This window comes from Lycium barbarum, chromosome 4, assembly GCF_019175385.1.
Source record: "Lycium barbarum isolate Lr01 chromosome 4, ASM1917538v2, whole genome shotgun sequence".
Lineage (NCBI taxonomy): Eukaryota > Viridiplantae > Streptophyta > Magnoliopsida > Solanales > Solanaceae > Lycium > Lycium barbarum.
In genome coordinates, this window is record NC_083340.1 from 14,572,096 (window position 1) to 14,593,689 (window position 21,594).

General features: G+C 36.4%; 2 protein-coding genes across 2 annotated transcripts; one reads left to right on the forward strand and one right to left on the reverse strand.

Moving 5' to 3' along the window:
- Window positions 1-1,610: 1,610 nt before the first annotated feature.
- On the reverse strand, window positions 1,611-2,816 carry LOC132637186 (uncharacterized). The gene is made up of 3 exons (XM_060354316.1): window positions 2,416-2,816; window positions 1,767-2,317; window positions 1,611-1,681 (listed from the first exon to the last, which is right to left on the reverse strand). The coding sequence occupies exons 1-3, from the start codon at window positions 2,814-2,816 to the stop codon at window positions 1,611-1,613; spliced, it is 1,023 nt and encodes a 340-aa protein (XP_060210299.1).
- Window positions 2,817-19,391: 16,575 nt separating this feature from the next.
- Window positions 19,392-21,231, forward strand: LOC132637187 (uncharacterized). The gene is made up of 4 exons (XM_060354317.1): window positions 19,392-19,730; window positions 19,810-20,526; window positions 20,613-20,765; window positions 21,139-21,231. Exons 1-4 carry the CDS (start codon window positions 19,392-19,394, stop codon window positions 21,229-21,231), a joined length of 1,302 nt encoding a protein of 433 aa, XP_060210300.1.
- Window positions 21,232-21,594: the final 363 nt, after the last annotated feature.

Genomic DNA, 21,594 nt, shown 5'->3' on the forward strand with positions numbered 1-21,594 from the left:
TACATTATATATATTTGATGTATTTTGGCACCATTATTACATATTAAAATATAGTAACTATTTTTTTTAAAAGAACTGATGCTGCCTTTTATATTCATTTGTGAATGAATTTAAAGATAACTATTCAATACAATTCTAAATGAAGATATCACACACGTAGTACGTGAAACAGATTTCATTTTTCATTCAAAAAAAAAATGCAAACCAACAGTGTATTTAGTCTAACAAATCTAAACTTCTACAAAAAAAAAAAATTATTTCCTTCTAGGAGCATTACTACAAGATTTTCTATTGTGTCCAGTCTGTCCACAAGTACTGCAAGCATGTCTCTTTTTTCCAAGAAGCAATTCAAATAACGGCTTATCACGCTTTTTCTTCGACCTACCAGGAGGTCTCTTGTATCTTGGTGGCAAAACAACATCCTCTGATATGTATGTTGGAATCTTCCATTCCCGCTCGTCAGGGAGAGGATCCACGGCGACATCATATGTCTTCACCACGGTGTGCGGTTTGAACTATTCGGAACAGTAATCATCAGCCATTAGATTTTTCTTCTTAATGACAGCCCATGCATGTGGGCATGGAATTTCGTCTATTTGAAACATCCGACAACTGCACGTTTTGTTGTCCAAGTTAACGATGAAACGCCTTCCTGGATCATATACCGTGTACAAGTATTCGGTTGATGGTTCGGCCTACAACAGATCAGTCAAAATCAACAAAAACATACTTCACGTAAATTCAAATACACATAAGTTCATGATTGCAAAGATTAACCATTATAGTCATAAACATATTGCTAATTATTATTCATAGCTGACTAATTGTATTTGATCAATCTAGTCACATACACCAAATATGTGAAAAAATTTGACACACATATCCAGACTGCATATAACTAAATACAACAAATACAATAATGTAATAGAATCAAAATACTTATTCAACTAATAAATACATGTTATCATTTTCACATAGATCTCACAGATTCCATATGATAACTATATCAAATACAACGAACATAAATGAATCTCAATCGAACATACTTAAGCAATTTGAAAAGAAACATACCGTCATACGTAAACATAGATACTCATTTATTGACAACATCTCCTAAAACTTTTTACCGAGTGTTGTGAACGTGTATGTACAATTTTCCGGTTATTATAATTCCATCTTCCAAACATCTTCCTCACTTCTTCTAGAAAATCAAATATAGGAAGCTCTCTTGCTGCTACAAGGTGACGATTAATACACTCTGCTATGTTTGAAGTCATTGTCCACCCTCGGTTAGCAGTTGCATACACTCTAGCCCACTTCTCTCTTCCAGCCAATTCCAAATACTCTGCCACCCGAAAATCTGCCTTCTCAACTTTGCCCATAAGCTCATCAAAATCTTCCTGCGTGTACGCTTTTGCCATTGCATAAAACACGGGACTCAACACATCATGGCTCTTCTTATACTTCTTACATACGTTACCCCATAGATGCCATATGCATGCATAATGCGGCACATTCGGATAGATTCTAGAAACAACTTTGTTTATGCTTTCATGCCTATCGGAAACAATACACATGTTCTCTCTCACACCATACGCTTCCCTGAATTGCTAAAAGAACCACGTCCAAGACCTGTCATTTTCTGAATCTATCACACCATATGCTAAAGGAAGTATATTACCTGCACATACCGCGACAATTAAAAAAAATCAGTTCTACATATTCATTCTTTAGTATAATCAAGCTGAACCGTGTATTTGACTTACCTGCACCGTCTAACGTGCTTGCTGAAACGAACGTTCCGTTGTATGCTGTTTTGAGGTGGCTCCCGTCAACTACAACAATTGGCCTACAACAATCAAACCCTTTGATGAATGCATACAATGCTATAAACAGATACAGAAGCTCGTTTTCGTCGGATTTTCGCATTCTTATATGTGAACCTAGATACATTTTATCCAAGATGTATAGGTACCCAGGTAATTTTTTGTAAGAATCCGATGGTTCACCCATTAAATCCTTCATTGCTTTTTCCTTAGCCCGCCAAGCGACCATATAGGACACATCCATTCCAAGATCATTTCTTACATCCTCCGCTATATCATTAGGTGTGTATTTCCTCTTATGGTTGGCTACTTTTGGTTTTACAATTCCACCTATAAACCAACCTGTCGCATGGCGTTGTGAATACACCTTATCTTTTAGCGGACATGTATGCTTGTCACGAAACTCCCTAACCATGAACATTTCTGATTTACCAACACTCGATGCCCTAAATTTCCAATCACACTCTTCAGACACACATACTAGTGTATAGCTTTCAAATACAAACATGAAAACAAATACATTAGTTGACAATATATCAGATAACTACATTAAATTTAAAATATAATAGTTCAGAACAATTAAACACACCTTATCGCATTTGACCTCTCGGCACGAAAATTGAACCTGTTGGAAATTGCATAATTCGCCATAACAGCCTTCAGTGTATCTTTGTCCTTGTAAACTTGATCAACAACAACCTCTTTTTGGTTCTTATTTGATATAACCAGATTTGTGTCATTTTCGAACACAGTAACGGCATTGCCACAACTTGAAGAAGCTAAGTCTCCACTCACTACTATTTCCATAGCATTTGTTTGTTTTATGTAACCAATTTGCAAAAATTCACCTTCAATACAACTTTCACCAGATACACAAGTATCAACGCTTTTATCAGTTGTAGTTATGCACAAAGGATACATCGCTAACTGTTTGTTCTCTTTCTTCAATTCCACATACACCCTAACACTCATATCATTATGTATTTCCATTGGCGTATCATTACCTTCAACTATATATTTGATGTATATGTTTTTCAGTTGCATGTCTATATTCAGCTGAGTTGCAACTGCTTGTAATAAATCTAGTGTATTTGGTAGACTGTTTCTTGTGTTCATTATGTTATGAACTGGTGTATTCGAAACTATGTGCGTATTTGATAAACACAGTTTCTGCTTCAAATATGTTTCAGATGTGTATATATGGCTGTGTGTATTTATGTATCTGAGATAGTGTTTTCATAAGCTAACTCAGATACATAAATGTTAATGTATTTGAAAATCTGTATGTTGTAGATTTGTGTATTTAATTTTGTATATTATTTTATAATGTATTTCAGGTTGTAATCAATCTCAACTAATTCATTCATTTTGAATACAAGAATGTCCACTATATCGTCGTTGATAAGACACTCAGGTAATTGGAACAATGAAAACTGCTATGTGAATTTCAAAATTGATGCAGTGGCGTTTAAAGAATATTCGACATATATTATAACCTACAGAATTATATATACAGCAATCCGTTCTATACAGTATTCCAAATACATTAACACTCGTGACAAACATAAGAGATATACAATACACTGTATCAAACACAAAAATACATACAAAGACATCGTATTTATTAATGTATTTGGGATGGGAAAACAACAACACAGCAAAAACACCAAGATTTGTGTATTCACAAATGGAAAAAAATTACATAAATACGAAAACAAAATGTATATGTTTTCAACACACACTTCATCACTGGTCAAATACCTAACAAACATACAACACAAAGATACTACATTCGGTTTTTTTTGCCGAACATATAACACATTTATTTGAAGCTCGTCACTGAAGAGGAATTCAAAGACGAAGGAACTTAGCAAGGTTTGACAAATAAGAAGTAAAAAAACTACAAAAACCAATGCCAATCTGAAATACATTTTCAGTGTTTTTATTAAAAAAAAAAAGAAGGTACTTTCGAATTACCATTAGAATGATCGTATTTTGATGTTTTGTTGTTTTTGCTCTGCAGTTGACTGGTTTGAATTTTTGAATTTTTGAATTTTACGTTGCATTTGAAAAAGGTGGGTGGAGAGAAGGTGAATCGTGAAGAATATGGAAATGGAAGCTAATTTTGTGGAGCAGATTATGAAAGATATTATTATGAAATATATTTTCCCATTTAAGACCAAATTAAATGCCTATTTCTAAGGGATTTGTTTTACTGGTTACAGCTTCTGAGTCTATTTACTATACCGTAAATACACGCAATACATATGGTAATTAACTAAAAAGGTAGCTACGAAATGTAATAAATAAAATGGTAGTTACTAATGGTAAGAACCTATAATAAGGTAGTCATTCCTATAAGTTTGCCTTCTTAAGTGTAGTCCAAATTAACTTACCCAAAAGGTCGAGTCCAAGTCTCCAAGATACATTACTAGCCCAATAAAACCCATTATTAAGTGGACAATTTGCACTATTATCGTTCATACGGACTGGTCTTTAATTTTTGTCCCTCAATTCGCTGGTCATTAATTTTTGGCTTTCGTTTAAAAAGGTGACTGAAAATATACCGAGATTCTGGTTCGAAACCTAGCAGAGTTGAAAATAATAAAAAAAAATCGCAAGGTATAGGTTCATAATGAACCTATGCATATTCGGGTGAAGTTACATAAAACCTATGCCGGAGACGACAGACTTTGCCTTGTAAAGCAAACTTTTAGTTATGCCTGCAGACGTTTCGCAAAAGCTTTGCCTGGCTATTTTTTTATTTTTTTTGACTGAGCGGGGGTTCGAATCCAGAATCTCGGGGTATTTTCGGCTATCTTTTTAAGCGAAGGACAAAAATTAAAGACCAGCAATTTGAGGGACAAAAATTAAAGACCACCCCAAATAGAAGGACAATCCGCGAAAAAAAATGTCATTAAGTTATGTCAACAGTTAAATTGAGAGAGGAAACAAATTGTTTCGAATGTATGATATAATCTTAACTTTAATTGTACAAGATATTATTTATACAAAATTAAGTGGTATTGTGCATGTAGATTATAAAACAAGCGAATAGAAAAGGTTGTTTCAATTGGTTTAGCTACGACTCCATTTTTATGTAATCCATTTTGAGCTGATTGGATAATACTCTTATTAATTCAAGCCATTTTAAATCCGTCTAATTTGACCCAATGTACCCACTTGACGACCCTATACATGCTAGGCCTACGCCTAAGCATCAATAGGCCCAAATCGTAAGAAAATTACCGGCTAGCCAGTTTTTGGCCTGGTATTTACTTTTTATGCAACTTTTAAAATGGGGCAATTCGCGGCAATGCCCTTATTTTGGGGTGGTCTTTAATTTTTGCCCATCAAAATAAAAGTATTTAGTTTTTGCCCTTCGCCTAAAACCTCAGGGTTCCGGGTCCGAACCCCTGCTCAGGCGAAAATTAATAAAAAAAAATCGCTAGGCAGAGGTTGCCTACAAGGCAGAGTTTGCAGGAAAATTATGACCGATGGGGCAGAGTTATGCCTGATGGGGCAAACTCTGCCTTAAGGTAGAGTTTTGCAGGCACAAGTCTGTCATGTTCCTGATTTGAAGAAGAATTTGATCTCCCTGCGTACTCTGGATGAATAAGGCTACATATACATGAGCGAAGGAGGAACTTTGAAGGTGACTAAATGTTCTTTAGTCATGCTGAAAGGCAAGCTGAAGGATGGCCTTTACATATTGGAAGGAAGCACCGTTGTTGGCTCTGCAAATGCATCTACAGTGTAGTTATCTAATGATGACAAGGTAAGATTATGTCACATGAGATTGGGTCATATGAGCGCACGTGGACTGGAGATGTTGAGCAACCGTAACCTTTTGAAAGGTGAGAAGATCAGCGCACTTGAATTTTGTGAGCACTGCGTTCTAGGGAAGCAGAAGCAGGTCAGCTTCAGCACTGGCAAGCACAAGATAGGAGGGGTGCTAGACTACATCCATTCAAATTTATGGGGTCCCTTTAAACTTCCAATGAAGGGCGGAAAAAGGTATCTTCTCACTTTTATTGATGATTTCTCACGAAAGGTTTGAGTACGTTTTTTTAAGGCAATAAGTGATGCTTTTGAAGCATTTAAAGAGTGAAATATTTTGTTTAAGAATCAAAAGGAGCGAAAAATCAAATATCTTCGCACAGACAATGGCTTGGAGTTTTGCAGTGAAGAGTTTAATGATTTCTGCAAGGTTCATAGAATCTCAAGACATAGGATTGTCAGGCACACCCCACAGCAGAATGGAGTTGCTGAGAGGATGAACAGAACTCTTCTTGAAAAGGCTCATTGTATGCTCCTACAAGCCAAAATGTCTAAGGTATTTTGGGCTGAAGCAGTTCACACTGCTGCTCATATTGTCAATCGATCTCCAGCATTGGCTATTAACTTTAAGACTCTGAATGAGGTATGGTCAGCTGAACCCTATAACTAGTCATACTTACGAGTATTTGGGTGTCCAGCTTATTGTCATGTTAATGAAGGAAAGCTTGAACCAAGGGCTAAGAAGGCCATATTTGTAGGGTATGTGGATGGAGTAAAAGGGTACAAACTTTGGTGTTTGTCTTCACTCAAATTTATAGTTAGTAGAGATGTTACCTTTGATGAATCCTTTATACTTGATCCCCGTAAAGTTTTTGTGGATTTTCAGGAAACGAGACCAACGAGCATGTCACGACCCAACCTAGGGCCATGACGAGTGACCGAGCTTAACCTGCCCGATAACCCGACTTATGTTACTTGTACTCAAACATGGCATTCAACAGGGTTTATTTAACTAAGTCTGAAAGCTGTAAATAAAATACCGAATTCGACCTGCAACTCAAAACATCCCAAAGCATGATTATATATACATAACATATGACAAGGCAAGCTAACGAGGCTACCAACACTTCTGTACAACAAAATAATGGCCGACAAGGCCAAACAGTAACCATGACACCCACGCTGTTCGCAGACTACTAAAAGAGTATGACCGTGCATAAGTGATGGGACAGGGCCCCATCGTGCCTGCAATATATACACAAAATTTTACCAAAACAGGAACAGTCTCTGAAGCAAGTGGAGCTGTCTGACTCTCAGTGCTGACTCCTCCTAGGTAGCTGGATTGTCGAACCGCGTCCCTGAACCTGCGGGCATGAAACGCAGCCCTCGAAGAAAGGGGGTCAGTACGGAATATGTACTGAATATGTAAGGCATTACTGAATCATAAACAAGGAAAAGCATAACAGTAAACAAGTTTAGAAGCAACCCGGGAGTAACCTGGAATAGCATTTTAAACCGTGCCATACAGTACCTTACACAAATTCTAGCATACACAATATAAATACAGCATACACAAATTCTAGGATACCCCATATAAATATAGTAACACAATAGTCCCTTCGGACGGCCGCTTCCGGCTAAGAATGCAATAGTCCCTTCGGACAGCCGCTTCCGGCTAACAAAACAATAGTCCCTTCGGACAGCCGCTTCCGGCTTAATAATGATGGCCCCTTCGGGCAGCCGCTTCCGGCTTAATAATGATGGCCCATTCGGGCAGCCGCTTCCGGCTTAATAATGATGATGTCAACACAACTTATGATGCTATGGAGTGTAAATATACATCGTAACTGAAATGAAATAGTAAAATCTCGCACCCCCTTCGGAGTGGTTTTGAAAATCAACTTTATGTTTCCTTTAGTACAAAACTAATTTTTCTCGAAATCATTAGTAAACCATAAACACGTTTCAAGTCAATCCGAGTTAACATAAGAAAGTTATGGACATTATTCATCACGTAAACCTCTGCGAACGTTTCAAAGCAATCCGAGACCGCCTATGAAAGTTAGGGACATTAATCTTTATAGAACCCTTTTTTGGAATAGGGACTCTTTATGCTTTGCTCGTTATTCAATCATACAATAGGCTCGACTATACCAAGTATGCTCGTGTCAAGAAGTGAATAAGAATCGTAAACAAGCTCGGAATTAAAGAATGGAGTTACCCCGAGATGCGTATCATACCTTACTTAGCTCTAGGACATGCCAAAAGAAAGAAAGGGTGAGCCTTACATACCTTGCCCACTTCCTAAGCTAATCCGAACTTAAGTCCCGACTTTTGCAAGATCTACAACAATATAGTAGACGTAGATACCAAACATTAGCTATAGACACTTAAGAGTCCAATTCTAAACTAGCACTTCGTTTACAGAAATTTCGGCAGCATTTCCCCTGTAAATACAACCAACCCCGAGAATCTAACTCGGCCAAATCATCAACAACAATACCAACAACCATATTTCCAACTTCAACAGTTAATTCAGGACGCATTCTAACATCGGTAACCATTTCTATACAATTCGACGGCATTTCACTTATGTTCAAATTAACCACAACAATACAATCCAAAATCTTCCAACTTAATCAAGAACAACAACAACACATTCTTTTCTTTCAAATTCACGAACTACACTAACAATCTATACATTAGCAACTTCATTCTCATAATTACAAGAAACTATGTCAAAATCACATTAACTCCTTCAACAACACATAAACAATTTCAATCCCAATTTGAACCATTAAACCTTCATTTGCATCATAGAATCCACAACAACAACAACTAAAATACTAAGTAAAATTAATTCATCCTTTCTACACAACACCAACACCTACACGGCTACAACACAACACACCTAATTTCATGAATTTCATTCATTTCTACACACTACAACACATACAAATCACCCCTAGCACATGTAAAAGAAACTTAAACCTTACCTTCTCACGTAGCTTCTTAGCTTGGCTAGGGTTGTAAGTTACAAGAGATGAGTGGTTTGTTTGCTTCAACAATTACTCCACGTTAATAAGGGCCTTCCAATTGGTTGGAATATTAGAAGAAAATAATTTTTTGATCAAGATTTGAGAGCGTCAATTTTTGGCTACCATGGCCGAATACTCTCCTCTTTTTTTTTTTTCTTTCTTCTCCAAGCTTCTAAATTTGAAAGATGAATAAGTCTTGCTTGTGACTACTTATATATATATATATATATAAAGCTCCTACAAATACCAAGTATACACATGCCCTACTCATGGCTTGAAACAATTGGCCAAGCCATGAGTGGGGTCCACACAAGCCACACGGCCAAGTGTGGTGTTCATGACCAATTTTCTTCCTTTTATTTTCCCTTTTTATCCCTAACTTTTCCTCAATATTACCATGAACCACCTTGTGAATTTCCCTTTTTACCCCTATCCTTTCTTAATATTTCCATACCAATAATATTCATAAGCAACTTATTTGGTAAACAAGATCAAAATATAGTCTTTCCCTTAACTTGTCGCGACTATCTTGAAATATCCGAATATTACAAAATACGGGATATAACAGAGCAGGTGGAGGTTACTAAGGAAAAAGATCAAGAGACTCATGTTAAGGTTAAAGATGAGTCAAATGATGTAGATCTTGAAGAATTTGCTGTTAATAAACCATACACAATTATGAAAGGAAGGGAAAAGAGACGGATACGAAGATCGAAATGCCTTATAGATCAAGCAAATCTGATTGCATATGTGTTCGTAGCTGCAGAAGAAGAGATTATGGATCTGGAGGCCTCCTCATATGTTGAAGCAACTTCTTGCAAGGATGTTGCACAAGAATCAGACATGAGTCTTACTGAAAAGGCGAAAGGGGAAGAGGACAGTTGGATGCAAATGGGTCTACAGAAAGAAAGAGGGAATTCTGGAAGTGGAAGATGCTAGGTTCAAGGCGAGACTGGTTGCAAAGGATTTCAGTCAGAAGGAGAGAATTGACTACAATGAGATTTTCTCTCCAGTTGTAAAGCATAGTTCAATTTGCGTACCACTAGCATTGGTTGCACAATCTGACTTGGAGCTTCAATAACTTGATGTCAAAACTGCTTTTTTACATAGTGATATAGAAGAGACAATTTCTATGGATTAGCCTGAAGGTTTCCTAGCTGAGAGAAAAGATGATCATGTATGCCAACTGAAGAAGTCTTTGTATAGTTTGAAGCAATCCCCTAGACAGTGGTACAAAAGGTTTGATGCATTCATGACTACACATGAATTCTCAAGGAGTGCATTTGATATATGTGTGTATCACAAGAAGATGTCTGGTAACTCAATGATTTGTTTACTGTTGTATGTTGATGATATGCTTATTGCTGCTAACAACATTACAGAGATAAATGCTTTGGAGAATTGTTAAGTAAGGAATTTGACATGAAGGATTTAGGAGCTACAAAGAAAATTCTTGGTAAGGAGATTTCAAGAGAATATGGTGTTGTACATCTTTCTTAGAAGAGGTACATTGAAAGGGTTCTTGAGAGATTCAATGTGCATACATGCAAGCCTGTAAGTACACTGTTAGCTCCTCATTTTAAACTTTCAGAGTTACAAATGCCTCAGTCCGAAGATGAGGAAGAGCATACGTCAAAGGTTCCTTATGCCAGCGTAGTTGGTAGCATAATCTATGCTATGGTATGCACACGTTCAGATATTTCTCAATCTTTAAGTATGGTAAGCAGATGCATGTCCAACCCAGGAAAGAAGCATTGGGAAGCTGTCAAGTAGATATTGAGATATCTCAAGGGAGCTTCTGATGTTGGTCTGATCTTTCAAAAAGGTGTTGGAGGTATTTCAATTCTCGGTTATGTGGATTCTGACTATGCAGGTGATCTTGACAGAAGGAGGTGCACAACTGGATACATCTTTACTCTTGTTGGTAGTGTCATTAGTTGGAAATTGACTCTGCAGTCGATTGTCGCTTTGTCTACGACAGAAGCAAAATACATGGAAGTAGCAGAGGCGGTGAAAGAAGTTATCTGGTTTGAAAGGTTTGGTGGCGGAATTGAGTTTGGTTCAGCAAGAATCAACCCTTAGATGTGATAGTAAGAGTGCTATTCATCTGCTTAAAAATCAGAGATTTCATGAGCGCACTAAACACATTGTTGTCAGATTTCATTTTATTCGAGATGTCGTTGAAGAGGGAACTATCAAGGTCGTAAAAGGTTATCACAGACGATAACGCTGCAGACATGTTGACCAAGACAGTCTCGTTCGCTAAATTTCCACACTACAAGGGCTTAGCGGGAGTACGCATCAACTGATGCAACTCCGAGAGAACCGGTATTAAGTGAAGGTCGTATGTTCAACAATGGTTTGATTCTTCTTGTTTCTTACAATGGGGTTGCCCAGTAAGCTTAGAAGTTTTGGCCAGATTTGTTCGTACGCATGCTCGGAACGCAAACCAAGGTGGAAATTTAAAGAGTTGGTTTTTGTTATGTGATAGAAAAACTCACGTGTTAGATGATTTTCTATTAATTGGAGCCAAAGAATGCTCAATTACTTGGAGGCAAACGATACTTGGAGCCAAAGGATGCATTGATTGGAGCCAAAGAATGTTAAGATGTGGAGGGGAATTGAAGAGTTCGCGTACAACACTTGTAGCCCAAGTCATTTTATACCTATAAAATGAGAGGCAATTCTTCTTTGTTCATCATCCCAAAAATCATACAATCCTTTATAGTGAGTAGAGATTTAAGAGAGCAATTCTCTTAGGTAATTGGAAAATCTCCCCTTCTCTTGTTAATAATAGGGAAAATGGTTCAAAACACGCTTAAATTATAGCCAAAATTGTCATAACACACATCAACTTTGCGGGGGTCCTATGACCCCCTGGACTTATTTTTTGTGTATTATTTACGCTTTCAAACGGACAAAGTCACCCAAACTCATTTGAGTGTATGCACGCGCTCATAAAGTTAAACCAGACGGGTCATTTTCATTATTTTCTTTTCCAAAATTTGAAATCCAAAATTCTCTCTCACCTTCCACTTGATTTCTACCATTTTAATCACTCAAATACCATTTTATTCTTAAATCAGTGTGAATCACAGTTGAACTAAGTTTAGGTTGTAACATCGCGGTGGATTTTGACCCGAAATCATCGATTTATCTTCAAGGTTGTGTCAAAATTTTAGTGAACTAAAAAATACCAGGTTAGTCGTGTTCTCTGTCACTATTATATGCGTAAAGTTTGTTTTTTTCTATATTATATAGGATTTGTGACATTGTCGTATGAATTTCTAGGGTTTGTTGAAAAATTATGGGTTTTTCCTAGTTTAAATTGGGGTTATTAGAGTTAAGAGATGTGTAATCTTATGTTGTGTAGTATTACTGTTGTAAGTGCGTCCAATTTATTTTCACCCCAAAATCTGATTTTATACATTGTTTGGCCCTGTATTGTCACATGTCTGAATTTAATTGTTGTTGACCATCTATTGTTATTGTCTATGTGTGGTACTAATTATTTGTACTATTATTGAATTGTAATTTCAAGTATGAGTGGGTTTGTATCAGTAACATTGAGATGGTATCATGGTGGGGTTTTGGATGTTAGTAGTGGGGAACCAAAGTATGAGGGTGAATAAATAACCGAGTTTTTTGATATTGATGTGGATAGGATGTCCTTTTTTGAACTAAGGGATTATATTAAAGAACTAGGGTATACTACAAGTTGTACATTTTGTGTTAGGAGGCCTAATAGTGACAGTGTTGTAGAAATCCAAACTGATAGGGACATTTTGGAAATTTCACAAAGTTTTGAAAATGGGGATAATATTGAAATCTATGTCTGTCACATGGTTGATAATTTAGATAATGTAGATGGTCTCATTACTTTGTTGGAATACACTAGCCCCAATAAGGAATTTTTGGTTGCTTTTAATGAAGAAAGGGATGGGGGTATCCAAGAAGGGGATGGGTTTGCTTTTAATAAAGAACCAGCAGCTACTGAAACTGTTGCACCTGCTGAACTAGTAGCTGCTGAAATTGTTGCACCTGCTGCTGAAACTGTTGCTTCTGAAGATCCATTAAGTAGTGAATTTCCTATTCTTGAATCTGACCAGTCCATTAATGATAGTTCCGAGTCTGACCAAGCTGAACTATTTAATGAACATGATGTTGAACATGAAAGTGATGATATTCATGAAGAATGCATAAATTTGAGGGCTGAAAGGAGGTCATATTAGAGGAGAAAAAGAAGAGAAAGGATACCAAATGACCCTGGAGAAATTCCTGTTGGTGAAGTTGGTCCAGATCTGGGCTTCGATGAAACTGCTACTCCTGATACAAGCTTGAAAGGTAAGGTTACTGGGGATGAGCCAGTGTATGTCAGTTCTTATGCATATAGTGTTGAATCAGATACAGATGATGAGTCAGGGTTTAAGAGGGCTAGGAGAAGGCTAATTTTTTTATAAAACTGTTGAAAAAGTGATGTGGGAGTTGGGGATGGTTTTTGAGGATGTGAATGATTTTAGGGATGCTGTTACAAAATATGCACTTCAAAGGGGTGTGCAGTTAGAGAAATTTGTCAATGAGCCCAAAAAGGTTAGAGTGAGGTGTAGGGATGGCTACCCATGGCTGCTATATGCAAGTCTTGATAAGAAGTCTAATGATTTCCTGATCAAAATCTACAATCCTAAACATAGGTGTGTCAAGACTACTAGAAATTACATGTGCAATGCTAAGTACTTGTCTAAGCATTACAAGAATAGAATTACAGAACAGCCAAACATTAGGATTTTCAAGTTTCAGCAGTTGATTAGGGAACAACTTAACATACATGTTGGAAAAACCACTGCCAGAAGAGATAGAGCTAAAGTACTTCAGGAAATCATGGGTGATCATGTGTTAGAGTTTGGAAGAATATTTGACTATAGAGATGAAATGATGAGGACTAATCCTTGTTATACCCCATTTAAACGGGTTAAAGTAGCGTACAACATATTGGTGATTCCTATTTTGCTTTATTTTAAGGAGTCACCACCTAATTGATTTTAAGGTGAATTAGGGCACCTAATTATTAACTAAGGTAAAGCTAACTAAACCCGTTAATGGTCGGCTTAAATTTTAATTCTAGGTAAGGGTTCTAATTATCCTAAAGGGAAGGGGTTAGGCATCCTTTAGAATCCGTTAATTACGGTTTACCGGCCAAACTTAGGTTAATTAATTAACGTTAAATAGAGTGCTTAAATTTTAGAAATGGCTTACAAATATTGCTAAAGTTTTAAAGGAAAATAATGTTAGTTAAAATAAGATTTACAGAAAATATAGTAATTTGTATAAAAGAAGAACTTTAAAGGCTATTTTAAAATAAGACTTATAAAGGTTTTAAGGTTTTAAAGAAAGAATATAATAATGCTAATTAAATAGACTTGCAGAATAATTTGCACAAAAAGAGACTTCAAATGCTATTTAAAATAAACTATAAATATTGCTATGCTTTAAATAATAATGCTATTTAAAATAAGATTAGTAAATGTTGCTAAGGCTTTAAATAATAATGCTATTTAAAATAAGATTTGCATAAAAATATATAAGTAGAAGAAAATGGGTTTATGCAGCGTTTTAATAAATATTTGAGATAATTCAAGTGGCGAGGTATTAATTGGTTTTGCATTTTAAGAATATAAACAAAAATACAAAAATAGCTGATGAGAGTTTTCTTTATTATTTATTAACTATGCTTTAAAAATATGCGTAATTGACTCAAAACTTGAAGAGTTATTTATGAAATATATTTGAGTTTATGTTTACGTATTAGTGATGTTTTTGAAATTTCTAAGATAGTAAGAACATAATATGATTCCCTTAACTCAAAATATGTAGTCATGCTATTTTGCAAATCAATTATTCCAATAAAAATAAATATTATATATGCTATAAATATAAAAAGAAACTTATGAGACTAATGGTGAATTTCTCTCTTAAATTAACTACCCATTATGCTAAAGCTAACCCACTAATTTTTCTAAGGTTCATCTAAACTAAGAAAATAAAACAAAGTAAAAGGTTAGTTGCACAATACAAATTAAATGCATGAAAATAAAATAAAAGAGCAAATCATATCAAATGGGCCCAGCCCGTTTTGGGACTGCTGGATCTATTTGTTGTTGGGCCTCGGCCCAACAATTTTTATATTGTTGCGGATAGGGCTGCTGTTGTTAGGCTTAGCCCAAAAATTTTATTTTGCTGCACAGGAATGACTCAATAATTTTATGTTGGGCTTTGGCCCAGAAGTCCTCTTTTAATAGCTGTTGTGGACTGTTTCTGCTATTGGGCCTCAGCCCAGAATTTTTGCTTGCTGTGGATAAGGGCTGGACAGAGATGACTTGAGCGAGATTATGTTGGGCTTTTAGCCTAACACCGAATACGGGAGAAGAGCGAGTCCCTCGGACTCGTATGCGGTGGTCATGCAAAAAATGAAAGGAAAAGGATTAGTATGTAATAAAAGACTACGGCCTAAATAAAGAAACTAAGTATACAGATTGAATCAGCATATAACATAATAGTAGGACACTTAGAGAAAACTGTTCAACCCAAATAAGATAATGATAAGGAAACAAACTGAAGCCTATGTGATCACTGAATAAACGTAGGCCAAGTAGGGTCATACTCAATATTTTTGAACAGAGGCTTAGTGAATAAAGAAAGGAATTCCCCAAAATTATCAACACTTAATAGTAGATTTAACTGTCTAGGATGATACGTTCAATATACGCTAGATATACCGTCATATACATGTTAAGATAAATGTACAGAGTTGCATATACTCTGTGTATATGAGTATATACCCTCGGTATACTACAGCAATTCAGTCACATAAGAGAAGAAATAGGAAAGAGCAATCATGCTAAGTCGTTTAACACACAAAGAACCCTATGTAGGTATCATCAAAGACCAAAATGGAAACAAACAAACCACCAGACCATATGATTAGTTGTTGGTACAGATTTCAGTCCCAGTTATGAAAAAAAAGTACGCTGGTTTAGGTGATTGATTATTTGGGAAAGGAAGAATTGTTTAAAACTTCAACATGAACAAAATCACAATCAATTGTTGTCTCACCACCAATTTTTAGAAAAGGATATGTTGGGTTGTATATAACTCATATTTGGGTCATTATGATTCCTATTGAGGCCTATACATGTTATATCGACATTCAATACATAAAGTGTGCACATTCTCGATTCCAAGTTAAACAAAAAATAGGACCGAATCCTTCAATTACCACCAAGATAATTTCCTATATTAACCTCCTAATAGGAGTCGAAACAGCAAAGCATGGAAAGATGGAAGAGATCACGAAAAGAAGCTATTAACACGCACATGGCCACATCAAAACAATAACCAAAAGCTGTTTATCAAAAAGGTCAGTTTGCTCATATAAGTGGGAAAGGGGAAGGGACTGTACGAGTCCAAATTCCAGTTTTTGTACTTAAAATTCAGAGGAGAGAAGGTGAGGGGAGATATGAGAGTGTCCTAGCCATATCTTGATGAAATAAACAGAAAATCAGAGTTCACACATTAACAGGTGACATCTTCCTGTTTCAACTCACACAATAGAACTTCGCATATAGGCAAGTGATTAGAGTTTTAGCCACGGCGGGTTTGTTTCTAGGATCAGATAAATGATTTAGCATGCTATCTTCCTTTTGTGAAACATAGGAGAACACAGGACAGGTAGAATTCAAATTCTTGGTAAAAAGACAAATACTACTCCATACTCCCAGGGTTTGTACATCATTATTATCTCTTAGATCCTATTTTTTTTCTAACTCCTAATATATATGATTTTAACAAGACAGACCTCACGCAGACCTCACAAGCATTTGATTCAAAATTGATCATGCATCAATCAACTAATACAATAGAAAAATAATAGAAATGAGCTTGTGATTAGATCACATGAGCTATTTAAGAGTATGAACTAAGCCTAACGATGCAGTAATACTTAAACATGGATTAAATCAAACTAAAGTATAACAAAATTGGGCTAACGACATGATAACTACTAGATTACCAACTAAACAATACAATACGGCTGAACCCGAAACAATGCTAAAAAGCTAACACAACTAAACATACTTGAAACCATTAACGAACACAACTAAATAAGAACGACAACCAACACACATAAGCAGATATTGAACAAGTAATTAAAAGCTACCATAATAACATCCTAGAACAGAGCTAAGCGGGGAAACAGCTATAAATTCGAGATAACTAAAAAGAGAAGATTCACTGACCTTCTTCGGGTGCAGCGAAGTGGGTGCGGGGCTTCGATATCCACTCGAACACTACAAACCTCCAGATTTGCGTGCACTCGGATTCGAAACACTGAAACGGGAATAAAATGCGTAGTATTTTGAATCAATATCACAAGGAATTATGCCAACTAATATTTTAGAGGAATTTGGGCGACTGACCAGATCTTAATTTCTAGGGAATTTATGCGACTACAAAAAAACCTCTAATTTTAGGGATTTTCCAAGCATCTAAAAGACTCTCCCTCTTTTATGGAATTCCGCAGCTAAAAAGGCTTTTTTTTTTTTGTTTTTTGGAATCTCGGCCGCTAAAAACCCACCCCTTGTAAACATACGAAAACGATTATTTATAGGCCAAAGACTAGGGTTTGGGCCAGGGTTTGAAAAATTGAAAATTAGGCGGGATTTTTTTAGGCTCAACGTTCAGATTTCAGACCTTGAATCAGAAAAATCAAGAAGTAGACAAAAACTATTCAAACTTTTGTACCCGAAAAATCAAAAGAGACTGATAAGAAAACGATTTCAGCTCATAAACGGACAAAAGCTCATTAAAGATTTTCAGATCAAACAGAAAAGAAAGAAGAAAACAAAAATCAAAACTCTTTCTATGGTTAAATCCGAATAGGGGGAAGTACAGAGGCATTAATTCATTCCCGAATTTGTCTATGCATGGCCTGGGGGAGGCGAAATGTGACTGTGATGTTGCAGTTTTCATCGACGAAGAGAGAATGAGTGACGAGAGAGAGAAGCGGGAAAAGAGAGAAAGAGGGGGGAGGGGCGGCGGATCTGAAGGTAAGAACCCTAAGGATTTCATTTTTGTTGAAAGGTAATCGGGTCGGGTCGGATGACGGGTATTGGGCTGGTGGCTTGTGGGCTGGTTGTTTTTAAAATAAGTAGTGGGTTGGCGAGTTGGGCTGGTGAATAAAACGAATTGGCTTTTAGCCCAAATGGTTTTAGGACTTAAATATGGACTGCATTAATATAAAATATGTAATTATTAGTGCTCAGATAAAAAATAGAAATTACATTACGTCGCAATAGCCGTGCAATAATATTTTGCAAGTCAACCGTAAATAAACGCTAGTATTTCACTGTGCAAAAATAAATGTGATGCGCGTGCGTAGGACGGTAAATATGCTGAAATGCTATAATGCGAATTGTAATAATACTGGTAATAGTGATAACAGCAAAAAATAATAATAATAACAATAATAATAACAATAATAATAATAATAATAATAATAATAATAATAATAAGGATAAGTGACAAAATAATAACAGCCGGTGACTGCAATGGAATAATGAAATGCCAGTATTAATAAAAGCTAGTAATTGTAGTAAGATATAAATAATTATTTTTAAAAAGTTACTAAAAAAAAATATTAGAAGAGTAAATAGGTATTTCGAAGGAAAGGTGGGACAAAATTGGGTGTCAACAATCCTGGGAGTACTTGTGTTGTTAAGGTTGATGACTCTGGTTAAAGTGGTAGGTTGGTGTTTGAAATTTATTATATTTGCTTTGATGCTTTGAAAAAATGTTTTTTAGGTGGTTGTAGGAAATGTATTGGTTTGGATGGTTGTTTCTTAAAGGGAATAACCAAAGGACAACTATTGGTTGTTGGATCTAAAGATGCTAATAATCAAATGTTGCCTATTGTTTGGGCTATAGTGGAATATGAGAATAAGAACACTTGGACATGGTTTTTGAAATTGTTGATAGTTGATTTGGGAATGGGAGATGGCAGCAACTACACAGTGATATCAGACATGCAAAAGGTATGACAATCACTTTTATTTTTCTTCATTTAGTTTCTGTCCATTCATATATAACTGTTTCTCAAAATTTGTAGGGGCTTCAATCAGCTATGAAAGAATTGTTACCACTGGTGGAGCACAGGATGTGTGCAAGACATATCCTAGCCAACTGGGCAAAAGAATAGAGAGGTTTTCAAAGAAGGAATCAATTCTAGAAGTGTGCAAAAATCACCTTTGAAGGAGAGATGAAGATAAATCTGGACAAAATGAAACAGCTTGGTACTGCCAAGGATGGTAAGGATATTGTTGCAGATTTACTGTACTACCCACCTGAAACTTGGTGTAAACTGTACTTTAGAACTGACATTAAGTGTGATAGTGTGGACAATAATATGGCTGAGAGCTTCCATGCTTGGATTTTAGGACCAAGGGATAAAACCATTATCACTATGTTTGAAGAGATTAGAGTGAAGGTAATGACTAGAAGAGGTCAGTTGAGTCAATTTCCAAAAACATGGTTAACCAGTATATCTCCAATAGCACTAAGGGTACTAGAAATCAACATAAAGAAGTCAATGGAATGTAATATTGATTTCAATGGTGAGAGAGGGTTTGAAATTAGTGATGGGCCATATCAACATACTGTTGATTTGAGAAACAGAACATGCAGTTGTAGGTCCTAGATGCTCAAGGGAATACCATGTCCACATGCCCTTGCTGCCATATTATATAAGAAGTATGAACCCATTGAGTTTGTTGATAGCTGCTACAGTAAGGAGACCTACTTGAGGACTTACTGTCATTTTCTTCAACCAGTCACCAATATGAAAATGTGGCCTGAGTCCAATAACCCCTATGTTGCACCACCAGTTGTAAAGCCTATGCCAGGCAGACCAAAGAAGGTCCGGAGAAGAAAAGCCACGGAGTCAAAAAGATATGGTAAGTTGTCAAGAAAAAGAGTTGACATGACTTGTAGCATCTGTCATGGTAAAAACCATAATAAAAGAGGCTGTCCTTTGAAGGTATGAGCTTTTAAAGTAAACTCTATTTTTTATACTATTTGTAGTAATGGTTTTGATTTGACACTACTGTTTTTGGTAGGATTCTGGTAGAACAAGCTTTGGTAAGGGACCAGATATTGCTGCAGCATCTCAACCAAGCTTAGGTAATGGACTAAGTGACTTTGCTGAATCAAGTGCTGCACCTGCAAGAGCTAGGGGAAGGCCAAGAAAGCCAACTCGAACTTCTGAAGCACCAGCAAGAGCTAGGGGAAGGCCAAGGAAAAATCCATTAAATTCTGATGCACCAGCAAGAGCAATGCCAAGAACTTCTGAAGCAAGTGCAAGGCCAAGGAGTACTTCTCAAGCACCAACAAGAGCAAGTGCAATGCCAAGAAGTACTTCTCAAGCACCAACAAGAGCAAGTGCAATGCCAAGAAGTACTTCTCAAGCACCAACAAGAGGTATGGGAACAAGGATGACAACCATTACTTCTAAATGGTTTGAAAATGCAACAACTTATGTTGCACCTGTTGCAGCCAATGCACCTGTCCAACCTGCTGCTTCTCAGTCTAATGTGAGTAGGGGAAGACCAAGAAAAACCTCTCAAGCTTCTAGTGTTGCACCTGTTGCAGCCAATGCACCTGATCAACCTAGTGCTTCTCAGTCTAATGTGAGTAGGGGAAGACCAAGAAAAGCCTCTCAAGCTTCTAGTGTAACAGTTGTTGACAATGAAATAAGAAGAACTACCCCTTATAAAAGGCCTAGGACTGTTGGAATGGGTATATTTGTTGCAGAAAATGGATTTACAACATACAATGTAAGAGCTGAAATAGTTGTTGGAATGGGTATATTTGTTGCAAGTGAATTTACTAACTAAAAACAACTATTTTGCTTTGTCTACAGCATGGCTTGCCAAGTAGTAGGATAATTGATGCTGCTCCAAGAAAGCATATAAGGTCGGCTAATGTTATTGGGGACCTTGGTCACAAAGCAAGGACTGGAGTGAGATGGAAGGGCAAAGCAGCAATGACATCAAGCCAGCTTGGAGAGATGAGGGTAAAGAGAAGGAAAAAAGTGACAGCAACCCAGAACTCACAAACAAAGGATCTATGAAAGTAGTGTTAATATGTTGGTAGTTGCTAGAACAAGTTAATGTAGTTGGCAGTTTTTGCAGTTGATAAACAAACTAAAGTAGTTGTATTTTAGATGCTTGTTTTGTGACATTATGCTACTGCACTTGAATGTTGCATTATCGTGAATGTGATGCACTACTTTTGTACAAACTTATATTGGTGCAATTGTTTATATATACCAAGGTCTGCTTCTATTAGTAAGTTCTGTCTCTTTCAGCGTTTGATTGGTGCACATGTTTAATGTCCAGAATGTCTGTTTCTTTTTGAAATTGTTGGTGCACATTTTTAATGTCCAGAATGTGCAACCTATGTTGATGCAGCTGTTTCATGTCCAAAATGTGCAGTTTATGGACCAAGTGAAATCTAGTCAAGCATTTGAACCACATTAATGTTGCTCACCAAATCTGGTCAAGCATTTTGAACGAAATTAATGTTGTTCACTAAATGTGGTCAAGGTTTTGACCGGATTTAAAGGTGGTCAACAAGAGCTAAGGTGGTTGGGGGTTAAGTAGTGGGTAATTTATTGTAAAACACATTATAAATATAGGCTTTCACTCACACTCTAATACTATCAAATAGCATTCTACGCAGCCTCTAACATGAGCCTTAATTCGAAAATGGTAGCTTATTTTGAGAAAAAATTGACCAAATCATATGTCGAAAAGGATGATTTCGTAAGTGTTCATCTAATTTATTTGTTATTTTCAATTGTTATTTTAGTTTTAGTAATCACATGTTTTTTGGCAGATCCT

Coding starts and splice junctions, on each gene's coding strand:
- LOC132637186 (XM_060354316.1), bottom strand. CDS start 2,816: ATGGAAATACATAATGATATGAGTGTTAGGGTGTATGTGGAATTGAAG. Junction 2,318..2,415: donor GAGAGGTCAAATGCGATAAG/GTGTGTTTAATT, acceptor TGTATTTGAAAG/CTATACACTAGTATGTGTGT. Junction 1,682..1,766: donor AAGCACGTTAGACGGTGCAG/GTAAGTCAAATA, acceptor CGGTATGTGCAG/GTAATATACTTCCTTTAGCA.
- LOC132637187 (XM_060354317.1), top strand. CDS start 19,392: ATGCTCAAGGGAATACCATGTCCACATGCCCTTGCTGCCATATTATAT. Junction 19,731..19,809: donor AAAGAGGCTGTCCTTTGAAG/GTATGAGCTTTT, acceptor TGTTTTTGGTAG/GATTCTGGTAGAACAAGCTT. Junction 20,766..21,138: donor GCCAGCTTGGAGAGATGAGG/GTAAAGAGAAGG, acceptor TTTAATGTCCAG/AATGTGCAACCTATGTTGAT.